Source organism: Colius striatus, chromosome 6, assembly GCF_028858725.1.
Source record: "Colius striatus isolate bColStr4 chromosome 6, bColStr4.1.hap1, whole genome shotgun sequence".
In the NCBI taxonomy this organism is placed as follows: domain Eukaryota; kingdom Metazoa; phylum Chordata; class Aves; order Coliiformes; family Coliidae; genus Colius; species Colius striatus.
This window is the reverse complement of record NC_084764.1, coordinates 14,617,831-14,636,821: the sequence shown is the minus strand read 5'-3', so window position 1 is coordinate 14,636,821 and position 18,991 is coordinate 14,617,831. Positions and strand designations below refer to the sequence as shown.

The 18,991-nt window shown below is 36.8% G+C and overlaps 1 protein-coding gene across 6 annotated transcripts in view; it reads right to left on the bottom strand.

Annotated features, from left to right (window-relative positions):
* The window catches only part of DPH6 (diphthamine biosynthesis 6), a 214,742-nt gene that overhangs the window by 140,941 nt on the left and 54,810 nt on the right, over positions 1 to 18,991 (bottom strand). For all 6 annotated transcript variants that reach the window (XM_061998613.1, XM_061998617.1, XM_061998612.1 and 3 more), the window contains 2 exons: positions 9,057 to 9,118; positions 288 to 382 (listed from right to left, as the gene is read on the bottom strand). In XM_061998613.1, coding sequence (XP_061854597.1) covers positions 288 to 382; positions 9,057 to 9,118 — 157 coding nt within the window. The remainder of the gene's footprint in view (positions 1 to 287; positions 383 to 9,056; positions 9,119 to 18,991) is intronic.

The following is an 18,991-nucleotide window of genomic DNA, read 5'->3' as shown; positions in this document are numbered from 1 at the left end:
TTATAGGCAATTCACATTTCATGAAAAGAGAAAAGTGTCAGTGTGTAGGTACTAGTTTTACTGCAGGCCATAATCAGCAAATAAACCAAAGTACAAATGTCTAAAAAGTTTATAGCCCTCTATGAAGGCCTCATCTTGTCAGGTTTTCAGAGGACTTTACCAGTGTTAAACAAAGTGAGTGTGAACTTAGAGGACGTTTTACCTCTGCCAACAAAAGTTGCCTCAATCTAAATGTGAATATGTCCCTGTTGCTTTAATATAAGGAAATGGAAGAAGTGGTTCCTTACACAACAATTTTCTTCTTAAAAAGAGGGCAGTCCAGAGTAAACGTTTCATATTCTCCACCTTCTCCACAAACATGGACTCCATATTTCTCAGAAAGCTAACACAAAAGGAAAATTAAAATACATGAGTATTACATTAAAGCAGTCTATTAAATATATTGTGCTGAAATGTTCCATGTGCACCTTCCAAAAGACTATCCATTACTGATTTGGGCTGAAAACCGTGAAATATCTTACAGAAGGTTCTCAATTTCTTCATATGCATATTACAATGATCTGCAATTTACTGATATGTTATATTTTAAGTAAAACTAGCACTGTGACATTCAGATAAACAAATGAATTCCTAGTACTTCTTCCCTGGTGGAAGATTGTTCTGACTCCCATATTTGTCGATCTTTCCTCAGCATAGATAGTTAACTTCTGTAAGAAATTGTACTGTAAATAAACACAAGAAGTAGTACTTAACATAGAAGTATACAGTGAACATAGTTTTTGGCAATGGATTCAACTACATTCTATATTTTGGTAAATACTCATTCTTTCAAAATATTCTAACAAATACAGCCAATGAGGTTTTCTAAGTCAAAAGCAAGAAACTAAAGCAAGCTCTAAAGAGGTAGAAATGTGCTGTTTCCTTTATAAATTGTAATGAATATACTTTCTAAATAAATACAGACATTTATGAATACTCCTGAAGCTCTGGATATACTGCCAAAACATATAACTACATAAGCCAATATATTCAAAGAGGCATTACTATTTTAATTATTCCCAGCTTTATAAATGAGCAGCTGTGGAGCAGGAATCAAATTTCTTTTGCTGGTGTAAGGAGGGCATAACTGCTAAAAAGCTCACTGTAATCCTGTATTAATGTACTGTCCTGATAGACAGTATCAAGCACTGAGCATGGGACATCCCTTCTCTTTCTGTGGGAGAAATTAATCTCCTTATCATCGGATTACATCACCTTCTAAAGTGTTCCAATACTAGCTGCTTCAATCCAAGTGCAGTCCAGGTTTTTTCATGTTAAGTAGTACATAAGAAGCTGAACTGCAGTCCTCAACTCCACTGCAAACACTAATGTTACTACTGGGAATATTTATTTAACCCCCTTAGGCTTTTCCTCAGAAGAACAGATGCCTGCCCATGAAGCTTCTGACGCCCAAATAGCAGTGCAGCTCTCTACCACATGTAGGAACATGGTTAGGAAAAGGCTAGAAAATAATTCCAAATCTATTGTTTGTCTGTTTTTAGGCAAGTATGAGACTGAGTTGTTCACATATTACAGGTTCAATTTTTTATATGGTAACCAGAATATCTGTGTAGCAAGTCTATTTGAAATATGAAAAGTATACTGTATTTTATTGTTGAAGCTGAATGTACAGGTTGTGTTACTTCAAAGTTCTCCTTCAAAGTTTTATCTTCAAATTTATAAGAGTGTTTACAACTTTAGCCATCATAACAGCTAAAAGAAAAAATAAGTCCAAATCAGGTGTGAAAAAGGAAAATGAAAGACATGGAACTTGAATGTTTTCATAAAATCAAAGACCATGTTTTAAATTTAAAATTCAGTTAACAAAACAAAAGGCCCAAATCCTCTTCCACCTTTATTTTGGAGAAAAATACAAATTTTCTAAGAAAACAATACCTTGGTAATGCTCTATGTGACCATATAGTTGTCTGGTGTTATCAAATCTAAATCTCTTTTGGAACATATTTTCAGTGTTTTGTTATGATAGGTATTTTCACTTTTCCTTTCATATTTTCTTTTAAAGAAAAGGAGCAGAAGAAAACCTGTAATTAAGTGCTCAATAAAAAGTACACTCCTGACATAAAATAAAACTCCATTTGTCAACAATGGCAATAAAGTTTCTATAGGACAAATACATTCAAGAATAATTAATGTTGATAAAACCCACAAAACAGTTAATAAAAACCTTTTATTCTTCCTCTCATTGTAGCTTCCACTGCAAAGCACACTAAACAAAACTATTAAAAAAAACCCAAACCCAAAATGACAAAACCAGAAAAGATCTTTCTAACTGTAACCTTTCCTTCAATGCCTAGAATCATTACTAGCAATTAACGTTGAGTAACAAAAATATGTGAGACTGTTTCTTATCTTTGTTTTCAATGTCACTGGCTTCAAGGTGATTCTTAAAACCGATTATATAAGGTGCTAAAGGATATTCAGTTCCCACTAATGTAAACAGGAATTGAGGATATTCAGCAGCTCATAGAACATTCTTAATGTTCATTTAACAAAGAGCAATATATTTAGAACATCATCAATAACATTAGAATTTTGCCTTTTAGTCATTTAGAATACTACCATTCTTTGAAGAATTTGAATTATTCTGTTTTGCAATTGGATGGCACATTCATACCAATACGACAGCTTAGACTCTAAATTTCATGATTTTTAAATCTACTTTCCTGTTCAGAAGACACAAAACCCAGCAAATTTAATTATACTGAAATGAAAATGCAAGTTCAGGTAAAAATCCAAAACAAATATGTGATGGAAAGATCTAGAGTACACGAAATTAATCTTAACTAAAATACAGAATGAGACACAAGGTATAATGATCAGCTCAAATGTTACCCAAAGAACAGTCTCTTTCTACCTTTGGAATGAAACACAAGGATTAAAATTGACTTTCCTATTTAAGTGTAGCAATCACAGATAAAAGATACGAAGTATCTCAAGTAAGTCAAGTAAACAAAGTAAACAAAGTCAAGTAAAGACTTTGTTTCCAGACAGAAATTGTAACAGTAAATTCTCTGTAACTACAGAAATGCTCTTTACATCAAGAAGTGCTCAGTGACTTCCAAGACAAACGTACAAATGACTAAACCTTTTCTTATTGTCTATTAGCAGAGATGGAAATACAGAAAAATATAATCATAACATGAATTTACTATTCTACTGATAAACTCCAAGGCAAACGTGAGCAGTCTCTGAGATTTGACAAGTTGCCAAAAATTCTTAGTGTAAAAATGCTAGGATTCCTGATATACAGGAAACAGTGGGACTTGAGAGAAATTTAATAATTAAGCAATTATGTAGCAACAATTCATCAACAATTAATCAAAGACCTACCACTTAGAAAAAAGAAATAATTCCAGAACTTTCCCTGACACAGTGCCAATGTCCTGAGTCAGTAAAATTCATCCATGAAAAAAATATGCGTTGTAGCCATAAGTTCAATGTTCTGTATGTAAAGTTAGAAAAAAAAAAATTGCAAAATTAAGTGAAAGTTTTAGCCCACTCAATATCCCTCCATTTTCTGCTGGTACAGCAGAAAACTTTTCATCTTTATGTCAATAACTATTGTACACATAAAGTTAAGTAAATCAGATGACTGAAAATTAAGGTGACAATATATTTTTCCAAAGTTCCACAGTTCAGTGGATGAAATCAGGGCTGGATTGTAGGCTTGTTCTTTTGCTGGCTTTTTTTTAATTAAGATTGTCATGCCTTTTTTAACACCTCAACAAAAGATTTTTTTCTAAAAAGAAAACTATTACTTCATGCTTAGTTCTTGTATGTCCAAAAGACAAATTATAGTAGGCACATTACAGTAATAAAAGTTGGTTTTGACTTTATTGCCTGTTCTTCAAGGTAAACTCCTAGTATAAAAAGAAGTAGGAAAAGTCCTAATTCCTGATCTGTAGTCTCAGAGAAGTTGAACTTTGCAAATATACGCTAAAATGTAAAAAAGAGTACTCCATAACAGTCCCAAATGACTCAGCATATCATACATGTTGTGGTTCAATATCAAAGACTTATATTCAACACTGGCATTTTTCTGGACACTGAACTTACTAAGATATAAACCAGTTTTCAACAAAACTGAAGAACACGCAGAACGCTATTTAATACATTTAAAATAGAACTGCAAAAATTCTCACAAATTTGCACTAGGGAAAATGCTGCAATGAAAACCCCTGAACCTGGCTGAACAAACAACTATGTAAAGTAACATTTGTTGTCAATGGAGAAGCCAAAAACGAATCTCACAAGAACTGGAAAAAATATAAATCAGCAAAAAAACAATAAATCCGAAGGAATTTGTTGTGCAATTGGAAATTACTGCTTAGATAATACAACACAAATAAAAGATAAGAGTGTGCAAAGCTGTGGTAGTTTTGGAGATGTGTAATGTTAAAAATAATTTATTACGGTGTTTGCTTTGGTATGGTCAGAAAATGAAATTTTATTTCTCTTACTGAAAACTGTGAACTCCTTGCTGTCAAATTTCAGAACTTCTGATGCTGAAGACTTCATTTATTTATAAATTTTCCACTTCATAAACCTAAGCATTTCTCTTCAGTTTACAGTTATTGATTTGGTTTTATTAGGCCTTAAAGCCAACTAAGTATCCAGTAAAAACAATTTATTTGTACTGACTTTGAATCTGATTGCATGCATGTGCACAAGCAACAGCTGCATGAACAAATAATCAGTAGTGCAGTCTCCCCTACAATGGTCTGACAACCAGTGTCAAGTAGGATCAAAATGCCCTGCTAGTTCTACACCTTAAGCTGTGCAGTTGTTTCTCAGTTTATTGTTGCATTAATAAAAGAGAAAAGCTGCAAATGTGGGTTTCAAGAAGTATTAAACCAAGACAGTACGAATTTCAGTGAAGCCATGTAAGAATCACTTCACTTGAGACATGAAACATCAAGAAGAATATATTTAATTTCCCAAAATACCAGGTACTTCTATATTTCTTCCTTTATTATTTTCGTAATAAAATAAATGACGGTGGAACCAAATGGAGAAGAATACTTCTTCAGCTTTATTTTAACATAATATAAATAAAATTGCAATATTTCCTGCTACAGTTTTAAAGAAAGTCAAGACCACTGAATCAACTGAGGTAAGTAGCTACCTATTTCCAGGCTCACCAAAATTGCAACCTGAACTTTAATAACAGAAGCTTTCTGCAAATGCAGTGGCTGTACTTCTGGCTTATTTAACTAGACCCACATAAATATTAGTTCATCGGTTTGATCAGTATGGAATTAATATTACAGTAAGTAAGGACTTTTCTGTTAGATCTGTTTCACCAGAAATTGTTCATTATTTCATGACTACATAGTTCTTATGTTTCTTTAGCTGTCACTTACCAACATTCTAAAGAAAAAGCTTTGACAAACTCCAAAAAATTGTTCAAATAATCTACAGCAATAAACTGGGGAGAAAGACTTAAATGTTTATCATACTCTTAAAATATTATTTAATCAGAACTAGGATAGTAGGATGGTCTGGGTAACAGAGGACTTGCCCTTGGTAGAGGAGGTTAAAGACTTGTTGGCCAAGCTTAACACTCACAAGTGAACTGCACCTGATGGGATGCATCCTAGAGTGATGACGGAACTGTCTGATGTGGTTGGTAAGCCTTTGAACATTCATGGAGGACAGGTGAGATGCCTGAGGACTGGAAAAAGGCCAGTGTCACTCCAGGCTTCAAAAAAGGCAAGAAAGATGACCTGGGAAACTACAGACCGGTCAGCCTTACTTCATCCCTGGAAGAGTGATGGAACACTTTGTCCTGAACATTGTCACTAAACATATGAAGAAAAAGATGGTTTTCAGGGGGAGTCAACATGGATTCCCCAAGGGGAAACCCCATTTGATCAACCTGAGAGCCTTCTATGAGGGCATAACTAACTGGCTAGATGAGGGGAGAGCAGCAGATGTCATCTACCTTGACTTCAGCAAAGCTTTTGACACTGTCTCCCATGACATTCTCATCAGAAAGCTCAGTGTGGCTTGGATGAGTGGATGGTGAAGTGGATTGAGAGCTGTCTGAATGACAGAGCCCACAGAGTGGTGATCAGTGGCACAGAATCAAGTTGGGCAGAAGGGAACCTCATGAGGTTCAACAAGGACAAGTGTAGAGTCCTGCATCTGGAATAGGAACAACCCCATGCACCATTACAGGCTGGGGATCAACCTGCTGCAGAGTAGCTCTGCAGAAAGAGACCTGGAAGTCCTGATTGATAAAAAACTGAACATGAGCCAGCAATGTGCTCTTGTGGCCAAGCAGGCCAATGGCATCCTGGGATGCATCACAAAGAGTGTGGCCAGCGGGTTGAGGGAGATTCTGCTCTCCCTCTCTTCTGCCCTGGTGAGGCCTTATCTAGAGTACTGTGTCCTTTTTCGGGCTCCCCCAGCTCCCTCAGCCACTCCTCATAAGATTTATTCTCCAGACCCTTCACCAGCTTCATTGCCCTTCTCTGGACACACTCCAGCACCTCAGTGTTTTCCTTGTGGTGGAGACACCCAAAACTGAACACCGTATTCATGGGGCATCCTCATCAACAATCACTTCCCTGTTCCTGTTGGTCATGCTACTTCTGATACAAGCCAGGTTGTCATTGGCTTTCTTGGTCAACTGGGCACACTGCTGGCTCACGTTCAACCAGCTGGTGACCAACACCCCCAGGTTCTTTTCCTCAGAGCAGCTTTCCAACATCTCTGTCCCAAGCCTGTAGTGTTGCATGCGGTTGTTGTGGCCCAAGTGCAGGACCCAGCACTTGGCCTTGTTGAACCTCACCTAACTGGCCTCAGCCCATTGATCCAGTCTGTCCAGGTCCCTCTGAGAAGCCTTCCTGCTCTCCAAGCAGATTAACACTCCTACTCAATTTGGTGTCATCAGCAAACTTACTGAGGGTGCACTTGATAACTCTCATCCAGCTAACTGATAAAGATGTTAAACAGAACAGGCCCCAACACTGAGCCCTGGGGAACACCACTGGTGACTGGCTACCAACTGGATTTTACTCCTTTCACCACCAACTCTTTGGGCCTGACTATCCAAGCAATGCTAATCTCTTGCATTATACATCATGTCAGTGTCAGAGCAGGCCTATGACACAAACGTGGAGTGCAAATAAGACTCCACTTTGACATGTTCAATCAGTGCAATGCCAACCTAGCAGTCAAGCTCCTGGAAGCAGTCTAGTCATGTGGCGAAATCAAACTTGAGGTTCTCAGTGACTTATTAGCTAAGCCAAACGGCCATATTAATACAGTGTCCAGTTCAAGGTTAGCTCAATGTTCAACTAGATTATATATACCTAATCTAAGAGCTCAATGATGCTTGAAGTGATGATCCCATTCCCTCTTCCTTCTTTTTCCTGTAGAAATCCAATCTGTACTTTTCAGAAGGGATAAATGCACTCTCTCTTCTAACTATTCTTGGATATTACTGTTATCTCTAGATTTAGAAATTATTGTTAATTGCACAATATGAAAAAGCATTTTATATATAGCTAATGTATATGTCTTTTTGTATACTCCTACTGTATACCTCTGACACTGCTTTTTTAAACCCATACTACAAGTATTTAGGAAGATACTTATTTCCCAGCTTCCCTCTCTTTTTTTCCTGAAGCAGGAAAAAAAATCTGTCCTTGTCATTCCCCGGTATTCTTGAATCATTGCTGCAGCTTAGAGGAACTAAAGACATAAGTGAAGCAAGACTATGGATGGAGATAATGAAGGGAATTAACATTGACTGGTTTGTAGGGTGGCAGGGGAGGTTTCTGGGCAGATTCTCCAGCTCTGAGGCAGAAGCAACAAACTTTAAACTAAGAACAGGCCAACAACAGTCTCTTCAAGTAAGAGTGTTTGAATGTTATGGACCTTAATTTTTTCTCTTCAGCTTTGCTAAGTACCAATTATTTATCTTCTCCTGCCATGTAAACGACTAACAAAATGACATTAAACTCAAGCTACAATTCCTATTTAACTTATCTTTCAGCAGCAAAAGAGATTTTTGAAGTTCCTCATGAATTCTGGTTGCTTTTCTTAACTCTTCTGCGAGTTTGTCACGCCCTTCATTGTTCCAGAAAAACTGCTTAAGAAGCCAAGCTGAACAGTAATGATCCAAATTAAGAAAAAAAAAGTATTTTTAGGAGATCATTTTGCACTATTTTAGACAGCTTACGCTGATAAAAGTTACTGCAAGACTCTTAATAGTTGAACAAGCAAATAATTGTAGGTTTTTAACAGGCTCGAGGACAAGGAACTGTTATAAATTGGTTTTGTCACAGATAGCATATGTAAACACACTTTTAGAGCTGTTATTCTTAAATGGTGCTTAGCTTGATGTTTGATGCTTCTACCTCTAGCTCAAAGAAGCCTCGTGTATAAAATCTAGAATCTTTTTTTTTTTTTTTCCTCTAGTTCAATAACTTTTCTTTAAATAAACCCATTAGCTCTGCCCAGAAGCATTTTCAGCTTGGAAGACTAGATAACCCTTTGCACCAAATTATGTACATCCTCTAGAATAAACCTCTTATTCCATTTTTGAAAGGCCCTACTATATGCAGACTGATTGTATAATAAATAGTAGGAAACCTTAAGGTGGGGTTATGTGTGGGGAGATTTTATATCATGTATAATTTTGCCACTACCATTCCTTGCTTGTGTGTCTCTGACTTGCATGCAATTATCTACCTTTTTCATATTTACATACAAATTTGTGTTCCCTTAACACTGAGGTTTCTTGCCTTTAATGTGTTTTGAAGATGCAGATACCATTTGTGAAGTACCTCTAGAAAGAAAGTTCTTCATATTGAAAGTGCAGATCACAGGCTTATATTCTGTGTACAAAGATAAGTCTTGCATTAGCACTTGCTTTCTGAAAGTAACCAAGTAATTTTTGATTAAGTTAATCTTACTGTATTTCTGCCTATGTTACTTTTTAATTGCAAGTTTACCTATATGAGTATCTTTGAAGTAATACTTACCTCCAAAAGATAAGGCTCTATTTGATCCAGAGTTTTTCCTAGATGCTTATCTGGATCTAAACCTGGTTAGAAAAAAAAGAAAAAGAATTTTTATCAAGCACCATTATAACACCACGAAAGGCTTTTTTAAAAATTTATTTAGAATACAGCATTTCTCCCTTAGAAATAGTCCCACTGTATCTAAAATAATTTCTATCCTAAAGAAAACATATTTTCTCTTCTTACCTCCAGGCAACTGGTTTCCATGTTTGTGGAAAAATAAGGCAAATTGCCTTTTCATTGTGTGTCAAGTGAGAACGCTGATGTTTTCCTTTTCTTAGAAATTGTACTAACTAGTCAAGTAAATGTCTCAGACCATAGTAATAAACACGTTACACAAAAATTACCGCTTTGAATTTGAAGCTACCTTCATACTAGAAGGAACTAGAAGAGACTAGACTATCTTACTAGATACATACTAAACTAAGACCACAAGTTTTTTTTTTTTATAGTTCCTGAAAATTACTGGAAGGGACACAGACAATTTTCCATAATAAAAACTCTTTTGCTAAATCATATTCTCTGTTTATGTGACCCACAGGAAAAAAAATGTAGGAGTTACAAAGGATGGAGCTACAAACTCGTAATGTCTTGAATGTTGTATCTTTTGATTTATCACAAAATATTCTTTATTGATGTTCATATTTTGAATTAATTTTCTTGGTAAAATGGTAAGCCCTACTAACATTTGATAATTCCTTTAAATTGTCTCTCTCTGTTCCTGTTTCAGCTTTTTTACATTATGAGTTTTGCCAATTCCTGGCTATTAAATAGTTACCTCTCAGGAATAAATCAAATAATTGGCAGAAATTAGTACTGGGATAAAAAAAAAAACCATTTTCAAGAGCTGACATTTTCTTCACTTAAATAAATATCCTAGTTGGATGAGAGACTAAGTGGTCGAAATAGATAAAATAAATAAGAAAAAACAAAATGATAACTTCTGAAAATCAAGGAACATTGGAAAAATGTCAGTGAACACATTTTTTACTACTCTTAATTATTATGGTTTGGGGTGGGTTTTTTTTGTACAGATTGCAATACTTGTCTATTTTTTCCCACCCTACTGTTTCATACAATAATGGGTATCATTAAAGTGCTGCCCCAAGAATTATTCCATTTAGAAGCAATTTCTGAAGTATGTATCTTGTAAAGCACTTTAGATCATTGATGATGAAAGCTGTTATATAAATGTATGGTATACCATTATAGAAAGTCATTGCTGAGTTCAAATAGCTGATATACCATTTAATTTTTAGAATTATGGTCTTGGTATATTTAAATTCCCTTGAAACTAGAACAGGTTAGAGTGAATGAGATTTCAAAACACTAATAAAGTTTTTAAATATTTCATTAAAGCCCATTAAAAACTCCCTATCTAGGGAAACACTTTAAAAACTGCTTAATAATTAAAGTGAAAGGAGACTGAGATTCTTTTCTCCCTCTGTTCTTTTTTGGTATTAGTTCATTGTTTTTTATTAACAGACTAAAAGTGTGTGTTGCTACATATAAGATAAAGACAGATTATGCTTGTGGAAAGAAAAAATCCCTAAATATCTTCATTTCATTTTAATAGTTTCAGTGATTCTAGTGATGTCTTCCAACTTACACCAGCTTAGCATTATGTCCGTGATTGATGGGAGAGGTATGAGGCTAAACAAGTATTTTCTCTTAAAATAAACCAATAATAACAAGTACCATATTACATTACTCATTTTGCATACTTACACTAACATTATTCATTAACGTAATTTATTTTCTAAGAAAAGCAACCCCCGTCCTCGATAACAACAAATTGTTTTCCTTTAAATTTAAACCAAGGGATACATTAGAAATGTGAGAAAGAAAAAGTCGTCAGAACCATACACACTAACATATTTGTTTCACAACTACTCTTTGATATTAAGAAGGATATACCTATGGTTCTGCTCATTAATGAACACACCTCACCCCCCTCCAACTAACATACAAAACACAAACAAAATACATATAAATTGCCTATGTATACATTGTGGATGAACTTTTTAGAAATAACCCACACTCAGAAAAAAAATCTGTGAAGCACTGTCCCTGAAGAGGGGCAGGGAATTTCTAGAGAGTCCAGTGCAGGGCCACCAAGATGATCAGGGGACTGGAGCATGAGGAGCATGAGGCTTGTGGTATCTGGGACTGTTCAGCCTGGAGGAGACTGAGGGGGGAATCTCATTAATACTTACAAATATTTAAAAGGTGCATGTCAAGAGCACAGGACAAAAAACTCTGTAGTGTCTAGTGAAAGGACAAGGGGTAATGAACACAAAAGCTGGAAGACATGAAGTTCCAGTTAAGGAAAAATTTCTTTACTGTTCGGGGAGGGAGCCCTGGCACAGGCTGCCTCAGGGGGGGTGTGGAGTCTCCTCTGGAGGTTTTCAAAACCCACCTGGATACATTTCTGTGTGACTTGATCTAGGTGGACCTGTTTTAGCAGGGGGGTTGGACTAGATGATCTTTCTGGACTGGGTCTCTTCCAAGCCCTACCATTTTGTGATTCTGTGAAAACGTAATGCATCCTTTCTGTTTCTCACCAGAATTAAATTTTTGGATAGTTTGTCTTTCTTTTGTAAAATGTTCTTTTGTTTCCAATAGGTTTGTATTGTGAGGAAATAGCAACCATCTGACAAAGGCATCAAGAACCAATATAACCTGTAATTTGCAGAACCAGTAATCCACATCTCAAATCTCTAATCATAAATGAATATACATAATATATAAATGAAGCTGTATGTCTACTCTCCTAGCAGTATAGCATCTATAACCATGCTTAAAAAAAGTTAATATAAATCTATACTTCTATTTGGCTCATTTTAATTTAGACAAAGGAACTAAATTATGCAGATTCTTAAAATTACTTGTACTTAAAACGATGTATTGTAAATTCTTAGTACATTCCACTAAAACACATCCTCCACAGTACTCTCCATGATGAAAGCTGGATGGGTGGATAAATCAACAACAAGGTCCAGGGCCTGGATAACTGCATGTAGAATTAAGAAGTTAATTAGGAAGGGAACCACAATTTGCTGCACTGACATCTATTTTACTTAACTTGCATGTATCAATGGGAAGCAATTAGAATCCAATTAAAATATTCACTTTTATTACTTTGCTGACTGACCTTGACATTAATGCCTGTTTTAATTAATTGCATCACTTATTAATAAATGTTAACCCTAGAATGTTATGCCCCACTATTTTCAATGCATTTCAACTACATCAGTCGATTTATTATATGCTGTCAACAGGCTTGGGGAGGAGTGATGGAGAGCTGTCAGACAGAGAGGCACCTGGGAGAGTTGGTTGACAGCAGCTGTAATGAGCCAGCAGTGTGCTCAAGGTGGCCAAGAAGGCCGATGGCATCCTGGCCTGTATCAGGAATAGTGTTGTCAGAAGGAGCAGGGAGGTGATCGTTCCCCTGTATTCAGCTTTGGTGAGGCCACACCTTGAATACTGTGTCCAGTTTTGGGCCCCTCTCTACAAGAAGGACATGGAGATGCTGAAGAGGATCCAGAGGCAGGCTAACAAACTAGTAAAGGATTTGGAGCACATCTCATATGAGGAACAGCTGAGAGATCTGGGGCTGTTTAGCTTGGAGAAAAGAAGGCTCAGGGGAGACCTTATCTCTCTCTACAAATACCTGAAAGGAAGTTGTAGCAAGGCAGGAGTTGGTCTGTTCTCCCTAGTAACAAGCAATAGAACAAGAGGAAACAGCCTCGAGTTGCACCAGGGGAGGTTCAGGCTGGATATGAGGAGGAATTTCTTTCCTGAAAGGGTTGTCATGTCAGGCATTGGAATGGTCTGCCCAGGGAGGTGGTGGAGTCACCGTCCCTGGAGATGTTTATGAGACAGGTGGATGTTGCAATTAGGGAAATGGTCTAGTGGTTGATAGGGCTGGGACAAAGGCTGCACTTGATGATCTTAAAGGTCTCTTACAGCTGAAATGATTCTATGATTCCTGGACTTAGACCAGTACATGATGACAGAAATATATCGAAAGATGATATCAGTGCTCAGTAAAATAAATTGTGCTCTATCTTCAGTTTTGTGGCCTAGTTTTACTATAAAATCAGTATGTGATAGCAAAAATAGTAAAATCACTTCCAAGTCATTTCTACTCCATCTGTAATTCCTCATAAATCCACTGACAGAAGTAGAACTCTTTCTGCAGACATCAAAAATAGCTGCAGAGCCCTCTTACTCACCGACCCTAAATCTAAAAGATATTGTAACTCTTTTCAAGGAAAATGGCAAAGTTACAAAATGTTAATCCCACAGTGGTTCTAGCATATATTTCCTATGTAGTTTATCTAGAATCACAGTTTATCTTTCCTTCTTGGAAGTTCATAAAATATATTCTAAACTAGGTTAGTCTGATGTCATAAAATTTTAGAATTCTAAGAGGTAAAAAGGTCTAAAACTCGTCATACCAGCAATGTTAATTTTATCTGTAATCTCTCGTGATTTATTTCTTTTTAACATCAAAGTTATTTTTGTTCTAGTTACATCTAGGTTTCAAAGCAATTTAGCTCTGCCATTTCAGGTACAGAAACCTCAGTAAGTCTTTGAAGATACTTTTAAAACTCTAAAATGTTCATAGTTTTAAAAGTGATTGTGGAAGAATTGTTTAATAACAGCATTAAACTACTTTTAATCAAATGCAAGACTCTATAGAGCAAATGATTCAGCTCATTGAAAATACTATCACACCTGACTTCTCAGGAATTTCAACAGACTTCAGAGACTTTAAACACGTTTTTATACACTCAAGTTCATACAGCCACATATGTATGACTTCCTCAGAAAAATATTCTTTTGGAGTTTTTATGTTTTGAGTAGAAGTACTTTAGAGAATTATTTCTTTATTAATCTACCTGATTTAAAGAGTTCAACCATTCTATTATCACGGTTTGGATAAAAAAACAACAAATAATTCTGGTATTTGCATTTTTTAATAGTTCTACTGCTATTAAGCTTTGAAGAAAAAGACTGAAATTTGATTCAATGGCAGAGAAAGAGGCATGGTGCAAGTAGTAAAATTTGTGTCACTTTCATTAAATTCAAAACTTGCAGACAGGTTATAAACCTTTAAAAAGTCGCACTCTCCAAATAGATCAACAGTAACTTCTGACAGGGGTAATCAGTAAATCACCTGCAAAAGGGTAAAGGCCAGAGCAGAAAATAAAGGATCAGATTAGCACAAGAAGTCTCATAAAACTTCAACTCAGAGACCTGAAAAGCAAGCATCTATGGTTCTAACTACACAGATATGCCTTTAAAGGTTTATGTTCTGCTTCAGTACAGAAATCTGAACAGTGAATGTGCATCCAGACAATCTTACCAAGCATTAAAGAGTAATATGCAATATTCTAGTATTAACAAGACACCATTTCTTGATTTTCATTGTTAACATTTTTCTTCTTTTGACATCTCTTACTAAGCTTTTTATTCTTCCACTATTTTTCATCTCAAAGTTCTCTGTCTGTTCTTCTGTGTTCTTCACTAGAACCCTTACATTCTTTTATCTTTCACTTTAAACACCTAACAGTCCATTCTGACCCCATTACTTCCATTCTTCTTTAGATGATCTGATCTCCCCAAACTCCAAAGCAGTCTTTCTACTCTTTAACCCCTTATCTCCAATTTTGCTTGTCTCTGACATCTCCTTAAGAAGTACTGCATTCAAGTCTTCCTTTTAACTCCTGTCATCTGTTACTACTGAAAATATTGACAGCCTTCCCAATCTCCAATCTATAGGCTCAAGAGATAGTGAAGAGAGAATAAGTCGCTATAACCTCTTACTAGATCTAGTTATGGAAACTGTTACAAAATCTCATTTCTTCTTTTTTCTGTGACACACTCATTCCTTTATAACCATACAGTAAAATCTCTATCCAAAACCTCATCTTACACCAGTAACAAACTATTTGTCATTCGCATAAAAGCATCAAGGCAAATAATATTCCAAATGCAAAGATTATTTTCTTATTTTTCTAACCTCTTAGCTATGCTTTGAATCAAAATTTTTGATCACTTAAAGTCCACTCCTAATTATCTTTTCTCTTACTAATCTCTTTCACATCATACTCTTCTTAAATCCTGTTAATTTAAATTTGTTGATTTCTGGTCTTGCATACAATTCCCATTTTTCAATGTTGATCTTTTCCCATGTGAATCTTTTCCCTCAGAAAAAAAAAAAAAGGACCTGAGCTAAAATGGCTCCTGTGGTTTCATAATTGCCCCCAAGTATTTTTGTACAATGTCTGGTGAACAAACAGGTGTGGTACCTTTTTATTTATCATAAATGACATGAATGATGCAGATAAATGAGGCAGCAGACAAATATATGAGGGAACAAGCCTAAGCCAAATGTCAAACACATTTAAACTCTAAAGGACCAACTAAGCTATGGAAGCTTTGCTGGAAAATTCAATAACAATAACATGTGCTACTTAGAAAACAAAGCTTACAAGGAGGGAAAGACTAGCAAGAGTGTATTTCCTAGACTATGTGATAGGCCTAAATTTATGGATTTGTAATTTGAAAAAAACTCCAATTAAAATTAATTAATTATATGTGTATATGAGATCAATACTTTAAGATCATTTGGGGATAATTTTTCTAATAAAAGTTTAAGGTTACTTTTTACAATACATTATTCCTAGCAGAATGGACAACCATTAAAATTTGATAGTACTTGGAAAAATATTATCAGTTATTTTATGTTCCACTTCAAATTATGACAAACAAATAAATCTCTTTCATATTAATCAAACCAAAAGTTATCAAGAGCAAAGATTGTGAAGACTGTCTAGATTTCATAACAGCTCCAGTGTCTGGTAACTGCTGCAAGGAAAAAGCAATAGAACAATCACCTCTACATAAGCTGAAGTAGCTAAGAATAATGCCAAGTTTATTTTATTTAGCAATAAGTAAGTAAACAAATCCTTACAATAGAATATGGAAGAAAACAGCTCGGATCTTGTATTGATTTCTTAACAAAACTATTCCTCACTTTCTTCTATTACATTTGTGAATTCTCTGAGAATTTAAAAAAAATATATAGAGGAATTAAGTATGTTTCTCTGTGACAATGATACATGTTTCTTCAAATTCTCCAATATTGACTTTAAAACTGCTCAGTACTATAAACTACTGACACATTTTCAAAGAAAACCATTCTTTTCCATGATGACATGCTCACACAAAACTCACACAACCATCAATTTTACTTTAGGGTATGATCTGACAAGTCAATCCTATTTGTTTTCTACTGAGAGAGCTTTTTCCTCTGTGTAGCCATGTTACCTACAATGCAAGTTCTCAGTACTTCTCTGCTGGATGAGCCACCTTCAGCCACACAATCACTAAAGCTTTTACAGGGGCAGAAGCAAGCAGAGACTTGTGGTTTGGAAGTCAGCTAGAAGGGGAAAGGAAAGCTCAGTCTATTGGTAGTAACTCAGTTTATCTGTAATACAAAATTCCATTCTCAGGAGCTTAACCAGGAGCTGTGTGGTGCTAGTTCTTTTTTTATATACTTTATATGTAAATCTTACTTCAATGATAATTAATGGGAGTCCTGATAGCAATTTCAGTCATTCAGGATTTCACTTGTGCACACTAGTAGTTTGCAAATAATAAACAACAATGTAGACACCTTGGTCTAAATAGTAAACAAAAGCTCCAAGTACTGATTTCATTATGCTAAGAGGTAACATCCCTTACCTCTAAATCAAAAACTCATAGACAAAAACATACAGATCCCCAAACAATCAGCGTTTCAGGGAGTTCTATGTATAGCAGGAGTGTATCAATCTTCTTGACCTTGTGAGGCAGACATCAAAACCTTCTCATGGCAAAGAGGACTCAAATATAGATACTTCAGAGAGCTCATTTTAGAGAAGAAACTCTAGAATTTCATAGAATCATAGAATGGTAGGGGTTGGAAGGGACCTTTACAGATCATCTAGTCCAACCCCCCTGCCAAATCACGTCCACCTAGATCAGGTCACACAGGAACGCATCCAAGTGGGTTTTAAAAACCTCCAGAAAATGAGACTCCACACCCTCCCTGGGCAGCCTGTTCCAGGGCTCCCTCATCCTCACAGTGAAATAGTTTTTTTCTTATGTTTAAATGGAATATTTTGTGTTCCAGCTTCATCCCATTATCCCTTGTCCTTTCACTAGATACACCAGAAAAAAGGGATGTCCCAACCTCCTGACATCTATCATTTATATTCTTATAAATATTATAGAGATTCCCCCACAGTCTCCTCTTCTCTAGGCTAAACAGCTCCAGTTCCTGTAGCTTTTCCTCATATGAAAGATGTTCCAGTTCCCTGATCATCTTGGTGGCCCTGTGCTGGACTCTCTCCAGAAGTTCCCTGTCACTCTTGAACTGGGAAGCGCAGAACTGGACACAGGACTCCAGATGAAGCCTCACCAGGGCAGAGGAGAGGGGGAGAAGAACCTCCCTTGATCTGCTGGCTACACTCTTCTGATGCATCCCAGGATGCCACTGGCCTTCTTGGCCATGAGGGCACATTGCTGGCTCATATTTATCTTCTAATCAATCAGGTCTCCCAGGTCTCTCTCTGCAGACCTGCTCTTCAGCAGGTCAATCCCCAGTCTGTACTGGTGCATGGGGTTGTTCCTTCCCAGATGCAGGACTCTGCACTTGTCCTTGTTGAACCTCATGAGGTTCCTCTCTGCACAACTCTCAAGCCAATCGAGATCCCGCTGAATGACAGCACAGCCTTCTGGGGAATCAGCCAGTCCTCCCAGTTTGGTGTCATCAGCGAACTTGCTGAGGGTTCACTCTGTCCCCTCATCCAGGTCGTTGACGAAGATGTTGAACAAAACTGGCCCCATAACCCATCCCTGTGGAACTCCATTGCCACAGGCCTCCAACTCGATTCCGTGCCATTGATCACTACTCTCTGGCCTCTGTCATTCAGCCAGCTCTCGATCCACCTCACCATCCACTCATCCAAGTCACACTGCTTTAGCTTTCTGATGATGCTGTTATGGGAGACAGTGTCAAAAGCCTTGCTGAAGTCAAGATAGATGACATCTGCTGCTCTCCTCTCATCTAGCCAGCCAGTTATGCCCTCATAGAAGGCTCTCAGTTTGGTCAAATAGGATGGGGGACTTGGTGAATCCATGTTGACTCTCCCTGATAACCACCTTTTCCTTCATATGTTTAGTGACAACATTCAGGATGAGTTGTTCCATCACCTTTCTGTGTCCTTCCTGCCCTTTTTGAAAACTGGAGTGACATTGGCATCTCTCTCCAATCCTCAGATACCTCGCCTGTCCTCCATGATTGTTCAAAAATGATTGGAGAGAGGCTTAGCAACCACCTCAGCCAATTCCATCATCACTCTTGGATGCATTCCATCAGGTCCCATTGACTTCTGAGTGTTAAAACTGTCCAAGAAGTCTTTAATCAAGGGCAAGTCTTCTGTTTTCCAGACTATCCCACTATCCTTGCTGGACCGGGCTTCCTGAGGGCTGGCCTTGGCTGTAAAGACTGAAGCAAAGAAGACATTCAGTAGTTCGGCCTTCTCTGCATCTTCGGTCACCAGGGCACCCTCTGTGTTCATCAGTGAGCCCACATTCCCCCTAATCTTCCTTTTGTTGCTGATTTACCTAAGAAAAACTTTATTTTCTCCAAGATTCCTGACTAGGTTTAATTCTAAAAGGGCTTTAGCCTTCTTAGTTGCACCCCTGCATGCTCTGGCAAAGTTCCTATACTCTTCCCAATAAATCAGGCCTGGTTTCCACCTCTCATAGATTGCTGATTTTTCCCTGAGTTGTCCCAGCAGACCCTTGCTCATCCATGGAGGCCTCTTGCCTTCTTT